We start from the raw sequence: 24,456 nt of genomic DNA, 5'->3' as shown, positions 1-24,456 counted from the left end.
ATTTGTTTTCAAAGCATTCCCAACAACCTGGAAGAATAGGAAGCAATCATCTCCTTTTATACTTGAGGAAAATGGAAACAGCGAGGTCTGGTGGCTTGCTGAAGGTCTCACAGCTATTGATTTTTTAGAACCAGAACAGAATACCTACTTCAATAATCCTTGTCTACCAAATGGAGGCTATGTATTTGCTTCCCAGCACTTCTCAGTCAGCACTAATCAACACTGGAGTTTAGGGTTTTTATGTTTTAACCCATTTTAAAGTTGCAGCAATGTTGAACAAGAGACTTTGTTTGTAAGGTTTTTGTTTCTTGTGGGGGGCGGGGGTAGGCAGGGATAACCTTAAGGACAATAATAGAATGTTAATAATAGTACACATGAGGCATAAAGGATCCTTACAATGTTCAATTAAACCTTATGAAAAAGGCCAGAGTTTAAATAAAGTCACAAATGAAGGGCTGAGAGAGTATTAAACACTTAGGAATGTAGGGTGTATTCACTAATGTCTGGGGTGACATCATACAAGGCAGCCACACCCTTCATGAAACTGCATAGACCAATGGCTGGATCCAATCTTGTGTTTCTTAGAGTTCCAAGTTCTGAACTATGAATACTGTACAGGGAAAAAGGAAAACACAGAAATACCATAACCAATTCTCCACCTACACAAACGATGCTGAGGGGGGAAAAAAAAAATTGCAAGAGGAGTCAGACAAAATCTAAGTGACAGTAAGTGGTGAGGGTCGCGCAATGGGGAGAAATCAACCTCTCCCCTCAGAATGCCTATGAACGTAAGTGTTAATACTTCAGGTCCTGATGTTTCAGACCCACTCAGCCAGGAGAGGAGAGGGCTTTTGGGCTATGTGATAACATTCTTATACTTTATAAAGTCAACTTTAATTATGGGAGACATCGATTCAATTTATCTGGCACCAAGGCTGGAACAGACAGGAAGAGATGTCAGTTCCAGCATAAAGTGACCTTTCTAATGCCAGCAGGTCTCTAGTGATGGGTTGGAGAAGGCTGCTTGAGAAACCAGGGCTTCCCTTCATGGGGCTGCTTCCCCTCACGTGGGAATCAAAGCTGTGAACCTCCATCAGCAGGGCTCCAGGAGGGATTCTCAAGTGAAGGGGAAATAGGGACTTACTGACCTTTAGGTTCCTTCCAACTTTAAGACCATTCTATGATTTCATCCATGTTTAATGGGCTTGTTGTTTGTGATTCACACCAGAGTCTGAGCAAAGATCAGATTGTTCCCAAACACTCTTCGGTGATCCATGGCTGTACACAAAGAGCTCCATGGATAACAAGGACAGTTATCTGGGGAATTCAGCAAAACAAGGAACCCAACACACACATATATACACACACACACCTGGGCCTGAAATACCAAGACATTCCCTCCCTTAAAGGCAAAAAAAAGTGCGATTCCAGCTGTCAGTGGATTCCTGGGGCACTGTCCTCTCTGGGTTTAACTTGGAATATGAGAATTTGGCTTCTCAGACAAACTCATTTTCATACTTTTAGATTCCCCAGCCTGCAGGGGCAGTTTTAATTGAGAGGCCTTCAACTGTTTCCATGGAAACAACAATCATTTGGGGCCCGAGCTGGACTGCAGATCCTACTCATTTAATCCTACATTGTGGCAAAAGACAGGGCTGGAGCCAGATACTGAGAGCTCGGAGGAAATAAAATTCTGCAAAGGACAGAAAAGACGACCAAGAACTTTATTTTTAATGAATTCCAGGTAGTTATCTGTTGGAAACCAACTCAAATCTTAAAACACAAAGTGTGGCAGTCAATGCCTGGTCTTCTTTTTCTTAGGATTAGGATGGCTTACCTGATTGGAGATAGAAAAAAAGACTTTTTCACCTGTGCAATGCCTCCAAATAGTCACTAAAGAGCAGTCTTACTGCTTCTAACTACACAGAGCAACCAAAGAGGAGCTGAACATAATCGAGGCAACAAGACTGTGGATTACAAAAATGATGGGCAGCTGACAGTTCAGCCTTCTGCTGTCTCAAAGATGGGGTCTTTCCCTGGACTTTTTGATTGTGTTAAGCTCAATTTGACAAATGAGTAAGAAGTGCTAGAACATGCCAGCTGAAGAGTAATTATAATTAAAGCTTGTATAGTTAACAAGATGCCGGAAGGAAAAAAAAAAAAAATCTAAGATTACAGTTAAGTCAGCCAAGGGATTTAAAATAGACACTCAGATTCGTGGTAAATCCTCAGGAATGTGCAAGCCCGCCGGCAGCAGACACCTAGGCTTCTAGGAACCTAGAAGAGGGCACCGCCCTGTTCTTCTGGGAACAGGGCCCCCTCCTCCTTGTAAAGGTCCACTCTCCCCAAACCCACTCCATGAGCTACTCAGAGTTCTCACATAACCCCACCCACCTGGGTGAGAGTCAGAAAGCCTGAAATTCCCCTTCCTCAACCCCAGGATTTAGAATAAATATCTGTCTCTAGAGTCTGAAGCTATAAAAGGTTCAACTCTGGAGCCCCATGCTGTGTGTTTCACTTTGTAGAGAAAGTCAGTCTGCAGCGAGCAGCGAGTAACGAGAGTAGGGAGAGAAATCCTGCTGATATTAGATCCTGGCCTGACCATGAGTTCTGCAAGTCACTCAGGAGCCTTAGACTCCATGACTGCGTAAACGGGTTCTATGTGGAGCCGATTTGCACCTGAAGAGTTCCACACAACAAAACAAAGCGCTGGATACACTGGGCTTTATCGCTGCACGTATGGGTACATACACAGACACACACACACACAAGCACAACCAAAACTAAAGCCCTCTGGAGACAGCAGCATGGAAACATATACACTAACACGTGTAAAATAGATAGCCAGTGGGAATTTGCTGTATGACGCAGGGAACTCAAACTGGGGCTTTGTGACCACCCAGAGGGGTGGCATGGGGTAGGAGGTGGGAGGTTCAAGAGGGAGGGGACATAGGTACACTTATGGCTGGCTAGTTCAAGTTGACATTTGGCAGAAACCAACACAGTATTGTAATTATCCTTCAATTTAAAAAAAAAAAAGGAAAAAAAGAAATAAAATGTATCCATTTGAGTTTTTATTTAAAACAACAAAAACTAAAGCTCCCAATTTACACTGGGAAAAAAGTGTTGGGGGTGGGCTGGGAAACAGACGGGAAGTGGGATGGGAAGGTGAAGAGACAAGTGTTAGATTTAACGATACCTTTCCTCAGCTAGTTGATATTTCCAGTCCACACAGCGACTGAGTCAGTGTAAATAGTCTCATTCATGTTGACTCACTATCAACTCAGCATCATTTATGAAACAAGCAGTTATGGAAGGAACTTTTAGGTTTTGTCTATGTCACTGACAATCCGGACATGATTTTAGCTCTAGTTCTCCATATTGACTTGAATGTTCCGTCCTTGGGTTTAAATTAACAACTTTTTAAAACTCAAACTTATTGAAAAAAATAAACATACAAAATGTCAACTGGCTGCCCTCCTTTGCACCCCAAACTACTGCTGATGTGAGAACACACACAGCCTGTATGTACCCCACTAGGAAGTCCTCCTCTTCCTCCTGCGTGTATCCTGCAGCAAAGCCCTGGGAGTCAAAGACGTCAAGGGCACTAGATTTTGCGTGTAAGCTCAGAAAATATCCTCTGAAGTAGAATCTAATTGGAATAAGGATAAATGGATGAGAAGCAGAGTAGTTGTCCGCATGTACTTATTCCTTTAGTCAATTGTGATGGTTGATGTGAAGGTGAAAATCTGAATAGCAACAGCAAAGACAGAAAAGGAAAGAGGCAGAATGAGAGAGAAAGCCAGAGACCAAGACTGCAAGTCACAAGAAGAATATATTCAAATACCACAGTCTCAAGACTATAGGCGGATCTCCTATACACATATTCTTTGTTAATACATTGCATGCATGCTAAGTCACTTCAGTCATGTCAGACTCTTTGCAAACCCATGGATTCTCTGTCCATGGGATTCTCCAGGCAAGAATACTGGAGTGTGGTGCAAACTCCTCCTCCAGGCAATCTTGCCAACCCAGGGATTGAACCCCTCTCTCTTACGCCTCCTGCATTGGTAGGTGGGTTCTATACCACTGGCACCACCTGGGAAACCTGTTCATATATTAAGATTATATTAAGAAAAATTAGTATAAATAAGCATTCATAAGAATTCTTCATATTCATAATATCTGCGTGAAAGTGAAAGTGAACATCACTCTGTTGTGTCTGACTCTTTGCAGCCCCGTGGACTATACAGTCCATGGAATTCTCCAGACCAGAATACTGGAGTGGGTAGCCTTTCCCTTCTCCAGGGGATCTTCCCAACCCAGGAATCAAACAAACCCAGGTCTCCCACATTGTAGGCGGATTCTTTACCAGCTGAGCCACAAGGGAAGCCCAAGAATACTGGAGTGGGTAGCCTATCCCTTCTCCAGCGGATCTTCCCTATCCAGGAATCGAACCAGGGTTTCCTGCATTGCTGGCAGATTCTTTACCAACTGAGCTATCAGGGAAGCCCGTACTATCTATACCTGTATCTGTATTCTTGTGACTCTCAGTCATCTCCAAGTCTATAGCTGTTGCTGCAGCGGGCAGCAGAAGCAAAAACAAATTGACCATAGCAAAGTGCTGCTATAAAGACAAAATGAACAGCAGTCAATTTAAAAAGTTGAAACAAATACTTTCAGCAAATTAGCCAGTCCACAAATTGGCTATAAGACAACTAGGTCTTGGCATATGAATCTGGAGTTTTTAAGTGATGATTCACCAGTGAAAATAGGAGATTTCCACTATCCCCGAAGTACTAGATGGTATCTCGCAGAACTAAGCAAGGAGACCAATAGGTGTCTAAGAAATAAGATACATTAATGGAACACAGCTGAGGCAATATCATTATAACAGAAGTTTAGAGAGTCAACAAACAAGAAAGGTACTGATGTGCATCTGTCACCATACAAGGGAGACTGAAATTCCAGCCACTCAGACAAACCTGCTCTAGGGTGTGGCAGAGAGCATTCCAGTCTCCTTCTGCACGAACCATCCTGTCCTCAAGCTCCCTGGCTCACCTGCAATTTCCCTTGGAATCCAGAAAAGGGGTAGTATATAGACAAGAGCTGGGTTCGATCCCTGGGTTGGGAAGATCCCCTGGAGAAGGAAATGGCAACCCACTCCAGAATTCTGGCCTGGAAAATTCCATGGACTGTATAGTCCATGGGATCACAGAGTCAGACACGACTGAGCTACTTTCACTTCAGACAAGAGCTACGACAAACCTAGACAGTGTGTTAAAAAGCAAAGACGTCACTTTGCCAACAAAGGTCTGTAGAGTCAAGGCTATGTCCTTTCCAGTAGTCATGTATGGATGTGAGAGTTCGACCATAAAGAAGGCTGAGCACCAAAGAATTGATGCTTTTGAACTGTGGTGCTGGAGAATACTCTTGAGAGTCCCTTGGACAACAAGGAGATCAAACCAGTCAATCCTAAAGGAAATCAGTCCTGCATATTCATTGGAAGGACCGATGCTGAAGCTAAAGCTCTAACACTTTGGCCACCTGATGTGAAGAACTGACTCCTTGGAAAAGACCCTGATGCTGGGAAAGACTGAAGAAGAAGAGGGCCTCAGAGGATGAGATGGCTGGATGGCATCACTGATGCAATGGACATGAACTTGGGCAAACTCCAGGAGATGGTGAGGGACAGGGAATCCTGACGTGCTGCAGCCCATGGGGTCACAAACAGTTGGACACGACTTGGCAACTGAACAACAGACAAGGGTTAACTGTAAGACAGACAGACAGAGAGGATGCTGCAGTATAGACTACGTTGTCTTGACTTTCAGTTGCACTACTTACACCAGAGTGATCTTGGTTAAGGTACCAAACCTGCCTAAACCTCAATTTCCACATCTGTGAAATGGTACCTTACATCATAAGGTTACTATGAGGATGTAGAAAATAATCCAAGTAAATTGAAATATTAGGCTACGTCTTTGGCAAATAACAAGAATTCAATCAAAGTTGATCAGCATCATCATTTCATCATTACTAGACCAAGAGGACGACAGCGGATGCTATAGAACAGAGTCCCTGGCTCACGGCCTGTTAGGAACCGGGGCCACACAGCAAGAAGCAAGCAAGCCAAGCCTGCTGTGCCACTCCCCCGTCACTGCACTACCGCCTAAACCATACCGTCCCCCCGGCCCCAGCCCATCCCGTGGAAAAACTGTCTTCCCCGAAACCGGTCCCTGGTGCCCAAAATGTCGGGGACCGCTGCTATAGCAGCACGCTGGAGGGGCCTCTAACCAACAGCTTTGGAGAGAAATCTATTTTGCTCTGGCACTTGGCCTGCGGGACCCTCTTCCAAGAAAGCCACGCCCACGTAGGATGATGTCTTACGGAGGTGGGAGGAACTGACCTGCCAATCAACCTTCTTTCTCCAGAAATGGGAAGTCACCTGAAAGGCACTCAGAGTAAAGGCAGAAGGGAGAGAGAGGTCAGGAGTAAGCAGAAGCCACGAGCGGGTGGGAGCCAAGAGTACAAAGAAGTGGTGAAGCAGAGGAGAGAGCAGAGAGAAGCAGCCAGGCGCAGGTCGGCCGCCACGTGGCCGAGATTACACACCTCAACCAGGCCAGGGGCCCGGCTGCTGCTTAGAAACCCGACCAGGCACTCTGGTCACCAGGGAGTCACGGGTCCTGGATTACTTTCCACTTACTAAACCACGTCCCGTTCTCGGTGAGGTCTCATCCTTCAGTGGTCTGAGAGGCCTGGTAAGTCTCAGTGTGCGTGTGCTCAGCCACTGCAGCACAGCTGTCTGACTCTGTGCAACTCCATGGACTGTAGCCCATCAGGCTCCTCCGTCCAGGGGATTCTTCAGGCAAGGATACTGGAGTGAGTTGCCGTGTCCTCCTCCAAGGGAACTTCCCTGCCCAGGGATCGAACTCCTCTCTCTCACATCTCCTGCCTTGGCAGGCGGGTTCTTTACCATTAGCACCACCTGAGAAGACCCTGGTATGTCTCAGTCAGGATGTGAAAAACCAGCCCATCTTCCCTCCAGCTTCCATCTACTCATCAGCACCTCCTGCATTCAATAATCTCTGGAATTTAAGTCATTTCTTTCCAGGGTTCTGCCATCAAGGACTATGTTCTGAGTTACTGTTTCTTCCTGTAAGAGGTTTCTACACACGTGCAGATATGAACATGCAAGCGAAGCTCCAGGAGGGTTTCAAACCCATAAACCTCAGGAGTATCTGTGGTTTTCCCCAGCAGCACAGAGCGACCTCTGTGTGCCACCTGGCAAGCTTCACTTTCTTTTCTCTCAACTCACATGGCAAAAAAAAAAAAAAGCAAAAATAGCATCAATAAGCCCCCAAGGTCTGGGACTCTTCTGCTTTGGCATATACGAGCACATTCCTTCCAGCGGCTGGATGAGAAACAGAGACAAGCCTATGGAATGTGCAGGCACAGCCAGGCCAGATGGGCCCCTTTGAGATTTATGATCCTGCGTCCCACCTCACCCACCCTCTCTACACTACACTGGGTGAAACGGGCACCAGTTTTCCTAGAGTAAGAGGGGGAGCAGCATTTCCCTACTTGAGAAAGAATGCCAAGACAGGACAGTTTCAAGAAAATGAGCTACTTGGAGGGGGTGGCCCTGGAAAGCTGGTGACAATGACCACAGGAAGTCCAAGCTGGGCCACAGGGCCACCTGCCCCCAACAAGTCATCAGAGATCCTCTACAGATGTTACAGGACAAAGTTGCTCTGCACACCCCAGAACCCCCATCTGTCTAAGGAACTGCTGCAGAATCCAGGGAGAGGATGTAGAGAGACAGGAGCTTGCTGGGACCTGAGCAGTTCAGAGAGATGTAAGGGCGCAGGGCAGCATAACTCACAGCCTGGCAAAGAGACACGAGGTTAAAGGAAGACCAGACGCTTTCAAGACATGTGGTTTCCCGTATTTTTCTTGTCAGAAAAGGTCATGGTGAGATTCAAGTAATCCTTTCTTGAAGATAAAAAATGGCCATGACCTGCTTTTGTGGTGAGGAAGAAGAAGAGAGACAGCTGTCTCTCAGGGCTCCAGAAAATCCTGCAACCGAGCCTCTGATGGGGAGGCCAGCCATGTGGTGCCCTCGCTGGTACCGCGCTCAGGCCAGGAAACCACCACCACCACCACCTGGGTGGAGCAACTGCCTCTTCGAACAAGGAAACACAGCCACCTGCGAAAGTGTCATTTTTCAAAAACCCAGCATGTTCCGAGCCACTCTCCGGGTATTTTGTGTCCATGTGCAGAAGATGAGAAACATATCCAGAATATTCCTAAGTAAAAAGTTTAAACTGAAATATGTAATAGAGACTCTGATCACAGTGTCCCTGCAACTAAAGCCAAAAAAAAAAAAAAAACCCAAACAAAGTCTAATGTAGTGGTAGGTGATCACTGTATCCTAGAGCTTCAGAGATGCACAACTCATTCAGTTCCTGAGCAAACAGTTTCCTGGGAATCACCTGAGAGGTGCCAGATACTGTGCAAGTCATGGATATTCAGAGTGAACGTATGGGGACACCCTCAGGAGCTAGTCTAGAGGGGGGACAGGTTAGTAGGAGGGTTCTGGGAAGAGGTATTAGTGTGTGTTACATGAGTGTACACAGGAGGGGCAGAAGGTCATGTCAGCAAGGGCAGAGACAAGGTGGACCTGGCCCACCGCGGGGTGCACATGTGACTGTCACAAGTGGTGAGAGGAGACAGAGGCTGGCGGAGCATGGCTGGGTTTGAAGGCATTCTGAGCAGAGGAGGCTCACGTGTGAATTCAGAAAGCTCACGCTATGGGCTAAGGAAGCTGTTGGGGGTCCTGTGGTGATGCTGAATTGTGGGATGAAGGCCATGTTAAGAGCTACACGACTGAGCACTGACTGCCAGGCTCAGAGCTACCTGGATAATTTCCCCCTCACAGTTAACTTTCCAGGTATGACTATTTTCCATGGCAGGACACAGACCCAGAGATGGAGTAACTTGCCAGGCAACCCAGGTGAGAAAGTGGCAGAGCGGGGGTTTGAGCCCAGAGCAGTGTTCCAACCACAATGCCCTACTGTCTAAAGAGAAAAAGCAGCAGTGGGCAAGACTGTTCTTGTTTCCAGTGTAACATCATATGTGCGTGCATGCGTGTTAAGTCATTCAGTCGCGTCCAACTCCTTGCAACACTATGGACTATACAGCCCATCAGGCTCCTCTGTCCATGGGTTCTCCGGGCATGAATACTGGAGTGGGTTGCCATGCCCTTCTCCAGGGGATCTTCCTGACCAGGGATCAAACCCAAGTCTCTTATGTCTCCTGCATTGGCAGGCAGGTTCTTTACCACTAGCACCACCTGGGAAACATATACCTGTCTCTAAAATGTTAAGAAAAATATGATAGTCTTACCTCAGACTTTACTGATCACAATCTGAAAACCCAAGTGAATAGGAGATGACCTCCTACTGTGTGCGCATGCACACATACACACACACACACACACCACGAAGCAAAGAACTTCCTTCTCTTGCACACCTCAGTGAAATCAAGGGGGTGAGGGGCTGGGTTATGGTATGAGACTTCTCAGCAGTTGCTGTGTTGTGTGACTCCACTTCCTAGATAAGGGAGCAGATTTCTTTTCATCCAAAAGAAAGGAACTACCTAGTAAGGAAGTTTCAAGAGGATCCCTGAGGAAGCTCGGAGACACCAGGTCTGGGCAGGGGTACTGGGTGGCCACCTAGAACAGGGATGCCCACCCAGAGGAAGGGAACTGCAAGGCAGAGGGACCTTGGGAAAACTTCAAAAGGGCCAAGGCACCATCCCCTTTACCACCTGCCAGGCTCAGAGAGCAAAGCTGCACCCACATTTCTGCCCTGGCAGGAAGTGGGAGAGAAACCTCTGGGGGATTGGGGAGGGGGGACAGGAGGAAGCAGGGGGCAAAGGCCCTTCCTCTCTCCAGGGGCCCAAGGTTGACTGTGCCAGGCAAGGCAAACATTTTAAAGCAAAGTGAGGTTTGGGGTTTCAATTTTTATCCAGCCCTGTCTAATAACTGGGCTTCCCTGGTGGCTCACATGGTAAAGAATCTGCCTATAGTGCAGAAGACCTGGGTTCAATCCCTGGGTCAGGAAGATTCCCTGGAGAAGGAAATGGCAACCCGCTCCAGTATTCTTACCTGGAGAATTCCATGAACAGAGGTGGGCACCAGTCCATGGGGTTGCAAAGAGTCAGACATGACTGACTACTATTTTCATTTCTAATAACTGGGCCTGGACTGGTGCCTAAAATGAGAATGCATGTATGCTAAGTCACTTCAGTTATGTCCAACTCTGTGCAACCCTGTGGACTGTAGTCACCAGGCTCCTCTGTCCATGGGATTTCTCCAGGCAAGAATATTGGAGTGGGATGTCATTTCTTCCTCCAGGGCATCTTCCTGGCCCAGGGTAGGACTGCGGTATCTGAGGGTGGACAACAAAGACACTCAATTTTTGATCCACCTGAATTTTCATTCCTGATAAATTTCTCTGCAAAAAAGTTTACCGGGACATACAAAAAGAGAAAAATTAAGTTTTTTTTCCCCTAACATACATCATGCCTTTGCTGAGCATACTGTTTACAACACCTCAGAGCATAGGCTGACTTTCTAGATACTCAACAAAAGCTGTTCAGTTTGCAGATTTTCAACTGCAACAGAGAACCTGTGGGGATCACATGGACAATTGAGAAAGAGATGCAAACTTACATTTCAGTCCACGAAATGAAGCCTTCAAAAGTATTCTCGGCATCTCAGAAATGTCTCCTTCAAGTACTTTTTCAGGGGAGGCAAGCATTTTTCTCTTTAAGTTACCTGGGTAACCGCATCCACCTACCACTTCCCTCTGGCTACCTTGACCACCACCGTTATGAATTGCTTGAATCACTGAATCTCCTTGTCTAGCTTTTCCTTCCTGGGAAAAATCGGGAAAGTTCTTCCAGGTTGAGCCTATTGTACAATCGTGACAGGCAGCAACCGGAGGGTTCTGAAGTGAAGACTGGCATTACAGACAGTGGTCAGGGGGAAGGCCTCCAGCAAAAAGACTCACCCTTATCCCCAGGACAGCCAGGGAGAAAAGTGATAAAGACTAGAGAGCTCCTCTCATGGCCATCCCACCTGCCAGGGCCAGCACTGTGCCCCAGCTCATGGGGTCTGCCACAATGTATACAGTTCTCCCGCACATTCTCATTCACGTGGTCACGAGCACCCGGATCCGACCATGCTAGACCTGAGCATAATAAACTGAAGAAGACAGGCTCCTGCCCTCAAAGAGCTTCCAGGTCAGACAAGCCAGGCCAGGTTTGCCCTCCACGAAGAGGGCTGGTGCTGTGTGAGCGGTGGCAGGAGGCACAGGAGAAACCAAGAGTTCACACTGAGGACCAGGGAAGCGCACTTTTCCCACTTGGAAAAGCCGAGTCTCCCCCTTGCCCCCAACAGTGTAGCCCCACTTACGACTGTCAGTGATCTATCACCCAGCCTCGTGCCCCTACCTAAGAATTAAGTCAAAAGCATTACCATGGGAATTCCCTGGCAGTCCAGTGGTTAGGACTCCTCGCTCCCATTGCCGAGGGCCCAGGGTTCAATCTAGGTTGGGGAACTCAAATTGCATAAAATCCCACACAAAGCAGGGAAAGGGTATAAACACTGGGCAAAACGGAAAAGGGAAGATATCCCCAATTCTTCCCTAAGTCAAGACAGACATACACAGATTACCGCTTATACACCAGAAATAATTTTTTTTCCCCCTGGATGTTAGAAATCTGCTGTTTCTACACTGAATGAACCCCTTACCATATCAGATACCAGAAACCACATATCACTTTACTTCCTTTTAGGCTATAAGAACTGATAATATGCTTACTAGAGGTCTGAATGATAGAGCCAGGGTTGAAAAGAACGCTTTCATCTTCCCTTTGCACATTCATTCTCCCACAAGCAATGTTTCTTGAATGGTATTACATGTCAGTTAATATTCTAAGCGCTAGAGTGTAGTAGTAAACAGAAGTCCCTGTTTAGGGGGAAAAAAAAAATCCGTTTGAGTGGTAAGTCCTTTGACAACACAGAATGAGGGGAAAGCACACGGAAGGGACTGGGACTAACGTGAGAAGTGGCTGCTTCAAACAGGCCAGGGAGGCCCACAGACGAAGGGGCCCTGGAGCAGAGACCAGAAAGCAGAGGAAAGCAGCTGTGTGGGACCTCTACAGAAGAACACACCTCTCAGGGGCCGAGTGGCACGAAGACCCTGGGGTGGTGGGTCCATCCGAGACGGCGGAGGAACTCAAGACGATGAGCTGGGGCTGGAGCGCATCAGGGGCGGGCGCAGCGTGGGAAAGAAGGACCAGAAAGTAACAGTACTGTACTCAGCTTTGAGTGAGACGGTAAATGCACTGGAGGGCTTGAAGTAGAGACGCGACAGGATTCTGCCTTATGCTTGAATCACTCTGGGCAGTCCAGTGGTTAGAAGTCCACGCTTTCACTGCTAGGGACCCAGGTTCAAACCCTGGTCAAGGAACTAAGATCTCGTAAGCTGTGAGTGCGGCCAAAAATAGAAAAAGTAATAATAAAAATAAATAAATAAATAAAAGAATCACTTTGGCTGCTGTTTGGAGACGGCCAGGGCTGGGAGTGGAGGCACGAGAGCAGAGGCTGGGGAACAGTGGAGACGTCTGCACTAACAGAGGCAAAAGGCTGCAGCTTAGACTAGTGTGTAGAAGTGGAGGTGGTTGGAAGAAATCATATTCTCAGTGCAGTTTCAAAACAGAGCTGACAGTGTTTGCCGACAGACTGAATGTGGTATGAGAAGAAAAGACAAGGGTGTCAAGAACACCCAAACAAGTGAAGAGGACCGAGCCGCTATCTCCTGCAACTGGGAAGAGAAGGTGTGAGGGGAGAAATCGGCAGTGTTTCTCTGGGCTATGAAGCTCCAGAAGCCTGATGGGCCTTTCAGCAGAGATGCTGGGCATGAGACTGGGGTTCAGAAGAGGGCAGGACCACAGATGTAAATTTGGAAGTCATCAGTGATCAATGATGCTTGAGGCCCTGAGCCTGAATGAGAATTCCCAGAGCCTGAGTGAAGAGAAACAAGGGGCTTCTCCAGAATTCAGAAGTTCAAGAGGCAGCTGGACTTTGCAAACAAGTATGAGAAGGCACTGCTAATGAGGTATGAAACTCAAGAATGTGATGGATCTTGGAAGCCAAGTAGCAAAGTGTTCCTAGAAGAGAAGAATGATTAAACATGCCTCAGTCCTCACTTGACTGATCAAGGTTTCTGGGTACCTGGGCAAGAAAATGATGTTCAATGAGAAAGTGCCAGCAAGGTTCATATGAGTCCTAGGCTAGTTATTCAGAGAAAAGACAAGATGCAGAAAGACAGTCTGATACAATGACAAGTAGATGGATTAGAGACTCCTTGACTAATGACACCCAAGGGCACACACAAGTCAATGATGTCAACCCCAAAGGAAATTTCCAGTGACATGTCACTGGGTTCTGTCCTCGGCCTGCTCAATATGTCACTACCTTCTATCAGTGATAGCTATACTTGACTGCAATCAGAATAATACAGGAAGCTTGTAAAACAGAGCCTCCTGGTGTCCACACCCCAGACCTACTGAATCCGAATTTGCCAGGTAGCACTGGAGCAAGGAGTTAAAGGAAGGTCTGAGTTAAAAGGAGGACTTGAGTGAGGACGTTGATCAAAAGTACGGCTAAAACCAAGCTGAGCGGAGTGGGGAATGTGCTGGTTGACAGAGCACTGAGCTTCCAGCTTCAGAGCAATCTCTGCAGGTAGGCAGGTAGAACAGACTTGGGGCAATCTGGACTCTTGCATCTGCCTCTGAAAATCAGCCAGATGTGAGATGGAGGGAGGAAACCCAGCTGGACCTGGACCAACCTGAGAGCACTCAGTGATACACTGTGTGACCTCAGTGGTACTGAGCAGACAGGAGAGAGGGGACGCGATCCAGCCCTACCCTCTACAGCCCCTAAAACATCCTCTCCCTGGAGAAGAGAACCCATAGGGACGGCAGAGGAGTGAGATCAAGATGGCAGAGGGATCCCCCACCTCCACCAGAGCCTGGAAATTCACAAGGAAACACACCAAGGACTAAATACGGAGAAGGGCTTACAATGGGCCCCAATGGGGCAGACCTACATTCCATGAATGAAAACCAGTAGGACATGATTCTAATTTGGCAGGAGGAAGGTCTTTCTAATAGTAAGAGGAACCCAGAGAAAAGTGGTGAGTGCTTTGCCCAAGGAATTGTTCAACTTCTGTACTCTCCAAATTAGCACAAATTGCAATGTATTACTTTATTTATAGATCCCGTGGAGGAGGAAATGGCAACTCACTCCAGTATTCTTGCCTGGAGAATCCCATGGACAGAGGAGCCTAGCAGGCCTCAGTTCGTGGGGTCGCAAGCATCAGACATGACTGAAGTGTAGTTTATGTATATAAGCACGCGCGTCCTAGAACAAACTAGCATTCAGAGTTTATGTATATAATCATGCCTGTCCTAGAACATGAATTTCCTGAGGAATTACATGCCCAGAATCCAGCGCAAGCCATGCCCCACGCTGTGTGCTCAATAATGTTCTTTGAATGGATGAGGTGATTACTGCCGGACGCTGCCAAGCTTGTAGTGGCGGTAATTCATGCAACGTGACTGTTAACGTTCCTTCTAAAACCACAGATCCTATGATTTCTGAAAAACTGCACATAAACCAGTTTCCCCTGGAGACACATTCATCCTTTGCATCTTGACGGTGATCTGGAAGCTAGATTAAATGTATTACTTAATTATTAAGTCTAATATTCCATTGTAATATTAGTCCTAAATCTCAGCCTGGTATTTTTAATGATTTTTGCCTCCAATGTTTCTGTGCTCCACATAAAAATGTGCAAAACCCCACCTATTAAAGAAATCTGATCCTTCCAGCCGTGACCCAGTTTGGGGATTTACCCTCTGGGCCTCTTTTCAAGTAAATGTCACCACATCTCCGTTGGGGGGATTTACTGACGCACAGGCTGGTGTGACCCGCCCTGCAGGTGCACGCGGCCGTCACCCTCGGCCGCCTGCGGTTCACCTCAGAACATCACCCCAGCAGTGGCCTGGTCTAGCTTAGAACTTATCCCCAAGGGCTTCAGCGGAGCAGCCTCTGCAGCTACCAAGTCAATCAATGAACATCACACCCTCCTTAAGAGACCCCAGAACACAGCCGATTCTCAGTCCACAGATCAGAGCCTGGAATGCTCCAAAAATCTGAGGCAGCTCCCAAAGCCCCCATTCTGTGCTGGTGCCCATGAAGGGCATCCAAGGAAGGGAACCATGTCCCAGAAAGCATGTACCTTACACCAGGCCCAGTGTGGGGAGCCACCCCACTTCATCCTCACAGCAACCCTACAGCTGACACGAGTGTCCTTTGCATAAACCAGGGAAGGGTACCCAGAGTCGCTAAACACTTGCCCAAAGTCACACTGACAGCAAAGGAAGGAGTCAGTACTGAATGCTGGTCTTTCAGCCCCAGAGCTGTGCTTTTTTTTTTCCCCTCATGGCAACCAGAGTGATCTTAAAAGCCAGATTAGGACACTCCCTTAATGGCCTGGTAACTTCCTCTCATTCAGCCTCTACCGGCCCCTGCCCCTCCTGGCTCTGCCTGCCTCTCTGGCCACCTGCCTTACATCTAGCTCCCCCTTTCTACTGGCCTCTTCCTGCTCCTCAGAATCGCTATGTGCCTGACTCAGGGCCACTGGACTTGCCATTCCCTCTGCCTAGAATGCTACTCCCCCAATGCTCTGCAGACCCCTCTTTACTTCATCCAGGTCTCTGCTCCAGCACCCTCTTGTCAGGGAGACCGTTCCCAAGTGCTCTATCTAAAAGAGATCCCTTTTGGGGCTTCCTTGGTGGCTCAACGGTAAAGAATCCACCTGCCAAAACAAGAGATACAGGTTTGATCCCTGGTCCAGGAAGATTCCACATGCCTCAGAGCAACTAAATCCACGCACCCCAACTACTGAGGCTGCGCTCTAAAGCCCAGGCGCCGTAACTACGAAGCCCACGAGCTGCAACTTCTGCAGCCCATGCACCCTAGAGCCTGTGCTCCACAAGAGAAGCCATGGCACTGCAACTGGAGAGTGGCCCCCGCTCACTACAGCTAGAGAAAAGCCCGCACAGCGACAAAGACGTAACACAGCCAAAAATAAATTAATAAAAAGTAAGAGAGACCTCTTCCCCACCACTCTTTAAGTAGCCCTTACTCTGTACCTTGCATTTCTCAGCACTCATCCACACCTGCACACATGTTCCTGGCTAGTTAACTGCTTACTGCTGGTGCCCCCACTAAAAACAAGCCCTACGGGACAGGGACTCAGCATCATTTGCTGCTGCATCCTCACCCCCAACTCAGGGCCCAAACATACGGCCAGTATGCACCATACTGAGCTGTTACATGTCCTTTGTCCTCCGCTACCTCCGCGTAGTCCCAGCTCACAGAGTTCTGCTACACAGTAGCTGGGCAACCCTGGCCAAGTAACTCCAGCTCTGCAGAGAAGCCTTCCCTTTGCTGATACCAGCCCTGAAAAAGGAGGGAACTGCTATTTCATCCCTCCCTAGAGACCACATCCGGAGAAGGCAATGGCACCCCACTCCAGTACTCTTGCCTGGAAAATCCCATGGACGGAGGAGCCTGGTAGGCTGCAGTCCATGGGGTCGCTGGGAGTCGGACACGACTGAGCAACTTCACTTTCACTTTTCACTTTCATGCATTGGAGAAGGAAATGGCAACCCACTCCAGCATTCTTGCCTGGAGAATCCCAGGGACAGGGGAGCCTGGTGGGCTGCTGTCCATGGGGTCGCACAGAGTCAGACACAACTAAAGCAACTTAGCAGCAGCAGCAGCAGAGACCACATCATCCCCTTGCTCTGATGTTTGTATGATACTGTCAGTTTTAGAATTTTGTGATTTAATCAAAGAAGAGACATTGGGGCGACTGATGAGACAAAAGGATAATTATATTTCACAAAGAGAAAAACCTTCAAAACAACATATTGTCTGTTTATTGCTAGAACAGATAATTAGTTCATATAATGCCCTCCAGCATCTTTTCAGAGCAGATAGAAATGGACTGATTAAAGGAGAGTTATACAAAGCTATATGATCTGGCCCTGAACCAAACAGAGGGCTTCTAAAAGTGGAATTTCTGAGATTCCACCAGTACAAACCTCCAGGCTTATAAAGGGATCGACACAGAAGCTGATCATAATCCAAAAGAAGGTCAGTTATTCAACAGAAAAGTTTCTGGAGATAAAATTCTGTTTTGGGAACTTAATTTGTTTCCCTTGATGTACAGTCACCACCCTTCCTCATAAGGTTGCTGGAAGGTGGTTCATTTTCCATAAACATTTCACAATCTGTACAAGTATTCTGAAAATAAACAGATGGCGGTTCAATTTCAAAACTCGGGATTTACTTTGAGTTTTACTGGATACAATCTATCTAAACATTGTTTTACTTGTGGAAATACCTTCTTACAGCTGAAGGGCTTTTGTTTGCTGGACTTCCTTAGTTCTTCTCTCCTTTCCTAATACACAGACCACTTCAAAGGAATGCCTGACTTCAGGCCTTGGTCAAGTTCAGAGGGTGAAATGTCAATGTGATAAGAGAATGGTCTTCTGGGAAAATTTCAGCTAAACGTCTTAGTTTACAACTTTTAACCAATCCATGCACGCCCTCACTCTCATAGGTGGGAGATGATAAAGCTTTACTGTGTAGCCAAATACCAGAACAGATAAAATGCTGCCAATGATCTCATGTCCAAAGAAGGAAGGAAAAAAGAGTATTTATTTTTGAATTCCACTGCTTGGCGTCAGAAGGAGAAGCTGCAGAAAAAAACTTCAAAGGTATGGATAGGAAGGGAAGTGGAGGAATGGACACAGGGCAGTGTTGTCGTGAGGGTGTTGTTTACATAATAAACCACCCAGAACATTGTGTCTTCATATAGCCTTCTCCATAGATCCAGATTTATTTCTTTACTGTGTGATATTTGATGACACAGTTTGGATATTCCTTAACATTTCCAATCAGCACACAAGTGTTCACACTCTTAGCAACACTGATAAGTTTATCTGATTTTCAAACATGAATTGTATCTAGTTTCTTCCATACGTACCACATGCTAACAGCTTAGCATATAATGTTCACACTCAAATATAATCTTCACGGCTTGAATAATCTTCCAAAGGGTTTTTTAAAAAATAAAAGAGAAAAAAAGGCTCCAGGTGCTTATTTAGTATTGTTAGTATTATTTATATGCATTACTGAAATTCTTGTGCCAGAGTGTTCCCATGTTCCATGGGAACATGTCTCTCCGGCTAACTGATAAAATTCCAATAACACATTCTGTGTTATACATGTGTGTTGTTACTTCTGTAATTATTTTTGTGCAATGATCAATTTAGGCTCCATTCTTCAATCTTTGAACTGTGACATTATTTTTCAGGGGTACTTTTTCATTAAAGAGCCATGTTTCCATACACTTGGCAGTCATCAAAGAGGAAAAAGAGACAACATATAACGTGCAGCTTCTTACAAACAAAATGTGTGATTTTAATGATGTTTTACTTACTTTTTCATTCCACGCCCAGAGTCCGATTCCAAGAAATGCTATTCCCAAAAACTGAAAGAAAGCGAGAAAGTGATGTAAGTATGAGAGTAAATGCCATATTTTCACTAGTACAAAGTTTCAATCACTTTTCTTTTGGTTACTTTATCTGCTGAGAAAGTTTTCTCTAAAATCTAACAGTCTTCAACAGGAAAAGAAATACCACCATCCCCTTGATAAAATTATTACCACATTAAGAACAGCACTTGCTTAGAAGTCATTCAGATTATAAAGAATAATAATTAGGTAAAATCTTGAATAAAATTAAAGTCATCAATAATGTCTGATGCTGCCTTTCTGGACTGGAGAGGAAGCAGTGAGTACGCCATAAACCTAAGCATGATGTTCACTAGAAAATGGATAACTAGGGGCATGAATTTAGCAGAGTTGGAGATTTTCTCCTTGCCATCATGCCATTAAGAATGGGCTGCAGCAGGGAGGGCCTGCAGAAACCCCCAGTATCCCTCAGTCAACTCTTTATCACCCCTTCTAAAGGGAACAGGACCCTTATCAAGTCCAGGATGACCCAAAGAAAACACCTGGAATCTTTGTCAGAAACTTATAATACTTACATTGTAGTTGAAAGGGCTTCCATGACTTGGCCTAAACTCAGTGCTATAACTTCAAGCATAACACAGAGCACACAAATAACATGCAAGGTTGAACTAAAAATACACAGACTCAGCCATCCATCAGCTGCATTGAGTATGGGGCTAGAGAGGGGAGCAACAGTAACCAGGAGGATAGTCCATTTGAATCAGTTCTCACAGCATTCCATCTCCTTTAAGAGACACGTTTTTTCCAGCACACTTTAACATCTCTGAAATTGGGATGTGTCTTAAAAATGATGGTATCTCAGTTTAATTGCTTTTTTTCCCGCCTTGACTGTACCTCAAATAATAGTGTGTCTTATAACCAGAGTTCCACAGGTTTGGAAACACGTGGCACACGGTTCAGAGCTCAGTGATCAGGACTGGCTGTAACTGGCCACAAGGAAAGACACATCTTAGTCCTCATCTTTATTATCCACAGCAACTCTGAGTTTCCTCTCCAAACAGTGAGGTGAAAAGAGGGTGGGCAGGTTGAGACTGAGGGCCGTGGCGCATGCTGTTTATTTTACTAACATCTTGATCAAGTTAAACGTCAGGGAAGCTGTCCACTGAGAGGGAGCCGTGGAGAAGATGAGAGTAAGGGTGGTTACTCTCTCCAGTTTCAGGGAAATCTGAGAAGGGTCCACCTGGCGAGGTCTTTGCCATTCGCAGCGGGGAGCTACAGACACTTTGTAGGCAATGACTAACAAATCCAAAAAGGGGCTGGGAAAACAGCAGGAGCAGAGGGAAAAGAGCGAACGGGAAATAATAGAGGAGTGACTGCTTGGAAAAGGTGGTGGTGTTTTTACAAGCAGAACTTCCCAAGCCCTGGACAATTATCTGACACTGCAGTGACACAGCACTTGATGCACTCTGAGTTCCTACACAGAAAAGCTCGGCACTGTGGCCTCGATGGAGCAAAACCGAAGGACCCCTTTCTTCCAAGCTACCCTTGGTCACGGAAGTCTGAGAACATTTAGAAAAATGTATTTTCAGCATGCCAACAAAAAACCAGTATGCTTAGCCTCTCTACTGCCCTGACCAGAATGTTATTTCACTTTACAGTTCCTATCGGAAGCCACAAATGCACCAGCCTCTCAAATGACTCAAAATGTTTCTGGGTCTCTACAGTACAAAAATAATGCCACTCAGCATGTCACTCTCATTTTCACAGGTCCCAGACCAGTGGGGTAACAGAGACGACTGCACACACGGGAGACCATTAGACCTACATCCTTATTGACATCAAACTCAGCCCAGGGAAGTCTGAGACTTTCTCATGTTAAAGCCCTTTGCGGACAAAGGCAGGTCACTCCCCTGATGCACTGAATCACAGTGTCACCCCGAGCAATGGTGGGATGCTGTGACAGAGGACACCATGGCCTGCTGTCCGTCTTGCTGAGGAGGGCAGACAGGTCATCGCTGAGGTCCCCTGCCTCACTGCTAACATTTCCTTCTCTTTATTACGTGTCAGGCACTGTGCTGGTGCCTTCTGTATGCCATGTCTCTCTTAAGCATCGCAACTATTTATTCTGAAGGAGGCATTATTATTAACTCCATTTTGAGAAAGATTAATGTGCTCAGAGGCACACAGCTTCTGAGTGGAGAAGCAGAGATTTGGACCAACATGAATGTAACAGCAACATTCGTGTTCTTACCAGTAGTGATAAGTCCCCATTTTCCTCTGTGGGACAGAAAGTTGATACATTCAGATTAGAAGTATATGGGATATGATGAGGATATCATATGTACCCGCCCAAGGAAGCAATGGGAAGTTGAGAGGGTAAAAAGAGATGAGAACTTTGCCTTCACATAAAGAACAGGCTATAGAACAGACATTCCCCAGGCTGGTGACAGCAACGGAGTAACATAGAAAACAAATTCCGTGGTGGGTCAACTTTCTCCTCTTTGAATAATCTTTTTCTTGGGAACACAGAGATTATTTGTCACTTTGAAAAATCTTTTTCTTTCCCAAATCATATAAACAGATTGGAAACAACATTTTTGACAAAGAAAAGAGAAAAAAAAATCAGGATCTGAAGAAGACTGAAAGACAATTTCCTTTACAATTTTGCTCCAATATTTCCTGCCTTAACTGTGACCTCCCAAACAAGGTTTGAGGATTTGGAGAAAGACATCGAATCTGAAATCCAGGAAAGCACTCAATTGCTAAGCGAGTGGTGCGGGGCCGGGACCTCAGCCCGTACATAGCTCTACGGCTCCATCATCAGCCAACATCCTCCCAATGACTCTCAGCCCATATGCTTTCTTTTAAAATCAAGTTGTTCCAGCTCCAACAATTAAACAGAGAAGAGCCAAAAAACAGACACAGGCACACAGCACTTGAAGCACACCGAGTTTCCCCCTTCCCACCTCCAGAAGAAAAGGCGACCATAAACCCCCAAATTGACCTTGTTCTGAAACCCAAAGGCCACTTTACAGGGAACAAATGAGAACATTAAAGTCAATTCTTTATTCCTTTGAAACAGAAACGAGACCAGATCTGAGGCATCCTCCCATGTGGCAATGTATGCAAACACACAGGCAAATGTTTGTCTATCCAACTTTGATGTTTTAAAATGAATATTAATTTTGCCAACATTTGCCAAATGCTAATTATGAACTAAGCACCATACTAAGTACTGTGTTTTATATGAATGAGTTAAAACAGCAGTGCCTAACACAGCAGGCTCCCAGCCACCGGGCACTTGAAACATGGTTAGTTCAAAGTGAGATGTGCTAGGAGGTGTAAAATATACTCTGGATTTAAAAGACTTAACATTCTGAAGAATGTAAAAGTTCTCATTAACAGCTGCGTATTTATTTTTAATTGGAGTATAGATGATTTACAGTGTTGTCTTAGTTTCAGGCATACAGTACTGTGATTCAGTAATACATATATATCAATATATCTATTCTTTTTCAGATTCTTTTCCATTATAAGTTATTTAAGATGTTGTAGTTCCCTGTGTTACATGATACATCCTTGTTATCTATTTTAAGTATGTAGTACGTATCTATTAATCTCAAATTCCTAATTTATTCACCCCCACCTTTCCTTTCTTGTAATCATAAGTTTGTTTTCTACTTCTGTGAGTCTCTGTTTTGTATGTGAGTTTATCTGTATCATTTCTTTAGATTCCACATAAAAGTGATATCACGTGACATTTGTCTGACTTACTTCACTCAGTACGACAGTCTCTAGGCCCATCCATGTTGCTGCAGATGGCATTATTTCATTCTTTTTTATGACTTTTTTTTACAGCTGTTTTATTTTTGATTACACATTGAAATGATAATACTTCAGCTATATTGGGTTAAATATTTTAAAAATTAATTTCACTTATTTTACTGTTTACTGAAGTAGTTGATTTATAAGATCATATGAGTTTCAGGTATACCACATAGTGATTCAATATTTTCATAGATTATACTCAGTTTAAAGTTACAAAATCATGGCTATATTTCCCTGTGCTGTATAATGTATCCATGAAGATTACTTAATAGATTTTTAAAAAAATACAGCTAGTGGAACATTTAATTTAAATTATATATGTGGCTTGCACTATATTACTATTGGACAATGCTGTTCTAAAGTATACCACGATAATACCATGCAGTAGAAATATTATCCCCATTTCATAGATAAGGAAATGGAGACTTAGACACATGGAGTACGTCTCCCAAGATTACACAGGGGCCTGAGCTGGGCTGCTCAGGCAACTTGACTCCTCGGTCCAAGCTCCAGACTATTATAGTACTATACTTTGCTGAGGTGCATAAAACGTCTGTTCAGCCAAAGGATGGAGAATTATACTGAAACTCATGTTTTAAGACTCAAAAGTACTTCTTTAATTTCTAGGTATTCAAAGCAAAGCATGTTTTCCTGACTAGGAATGAGAACAGCACGTGGGTAGAAACAGAGAGGAGCGTGTGGATGGAAGCCCACCAGGCTTTGCAGAACAACAGCCAGCAGAGCTGATCCTCAAGAAAAGCTGGAGAGGACAGTGGCCCTGTGATGTGACTAGGACGATGGGGCTTCTCTGCCAGGAAGGTCACACCTGCCCCCTTTCCTCTTCCTCCATCTGTTGTTTTTGTCCTTGCTGAGCTCCCAACATATCAGAAATGGACCAATGTTCCATTATGCTACTTGGTACAACAACGGATGCTTCGAGAAGCCATTCACTCATCTATCTACAACCTTCAACAAACATTTTTCAAGTTCCTGCTTTGTGCTAGGCACTGCTTTTATCTTGTGATAAATGTAGGTAAGAAAACAGACATAGTCCCTGTTTCCAGAGATCTTAAAGTCTAGATAGAAAGATACATCTTTACCAAATAATGTGTAAAAGACAAAATCACCCTTGACGGTGCTCTAAAGGAAAAGAACATAAGACCAATACAAATGATAAGAGGGACATGTGACCTAGAATAGTAGTCCAGAAAGTGCGTATATGCTCACTCGTGTCTGGCTCTTCATGATCCCAGATGGCAGCCCCCCAGGCTCCTCTGTCCATGGAATTTTCCAGGTAAGAATACTGGAGTGGGTTGCCATTTCCTCCTCCAGGGGATCTTCCCAACCCAGGGACTGAACCCACATCTCCTGCACTGGCAGGTGGATTCTTTACTGCTGAACCACCTGGGAAGCCAGTCCAGGAAGGCTTCCCTAAGTAAGCGACGTAGGAACTGAGGTCTGCAAGATGAGAAGACATTAACTGGGAAAGAAAAGAAGGCAGAGTGATTCAGGTAGAGGGAAGAGAATGTGCAAAGGCCCTGGGGTGAGAGAAGCACAGCAAGTAAAGGGTCTACAGGTGACTGGTATGACAGGTGCACAAACAATGGGGGAAGCAGGGAGGTATGGCAGGTGTGCAATGAGAGATGAGTAGGACCAGCCTACTCAGGGTCTCGTACGTCACCTTAAGGAATCCAGTCATCACCCTAAGAGTGACAGGAAGACATTCAGGGCTGTATGTACGTACTTGGCTGAGATGGGGTGAGAAAGCAGGTTTTTATCAGATTTGGTCTTTGGGAAAATGACCCAAGTTGCAGAAAAGATGAGTTGAGAGTTCAGAGTAGATGCACAGCAGCTAGGAGGAGCGAGCTTTGGTCATGCAGATAAGACCCAACTGCATCCTGGACTGAAATGTACTGAAGAAGCACATGGAATCGAGAGCATT

At 45.5% G+C, this 24,456-nt stretch overlaps 1 protein-coding gene across 3 annotated transcripts in view; it reads right to left on the bottom strand.

Annotated features, from left to right (window-relative positions):
• Window positions 1-24,456, bottom strand: part of TSPAN5 (tetraspanin 5) — a 184,284-nt gene that overhangs the window by 19,960 nt on the left and 139,868 nt on the right. For all 3 annotated transcript variants that reach the window (XR_003511474.1, XM_027544011.1, XM_027544010.1), the window contains exon 2: window positions 18,654-18,704. Coding sequence is in view for 2 of the 3 variants with exons in the window: in XM_027544011.1 (XP_027399812.1) it covers window positions 18,654-18,704 (51 nt within the window). In the remaining variant the exon portion in view is untranslated. The remainder of the gene's footprint in view (window positions 1-18,653; window positions 18,705-24,456) is intronic.

This window comes from Bos indicus x Bos taurus, chromosome 6 (assembly GCF_003369695.1).
Source record: "Bos indicus x Bos taurus breed Angus x Brahman F1 hybrid chromosome 6, Bos_hybrid_MaternalHap_v2.0, whole genome shotgun sequence".
Lineage (NCBI taxonomy): Eukaryota > Metazoa > Chordata > Mammalia > Artiodactyla > Bovidae > Bos > Bos indicus x Bos taurus.
Note: the sequence above shows the minus strand (reverse complement) of the source record. Positions and strands in the feature narration are given on the sequence as shown.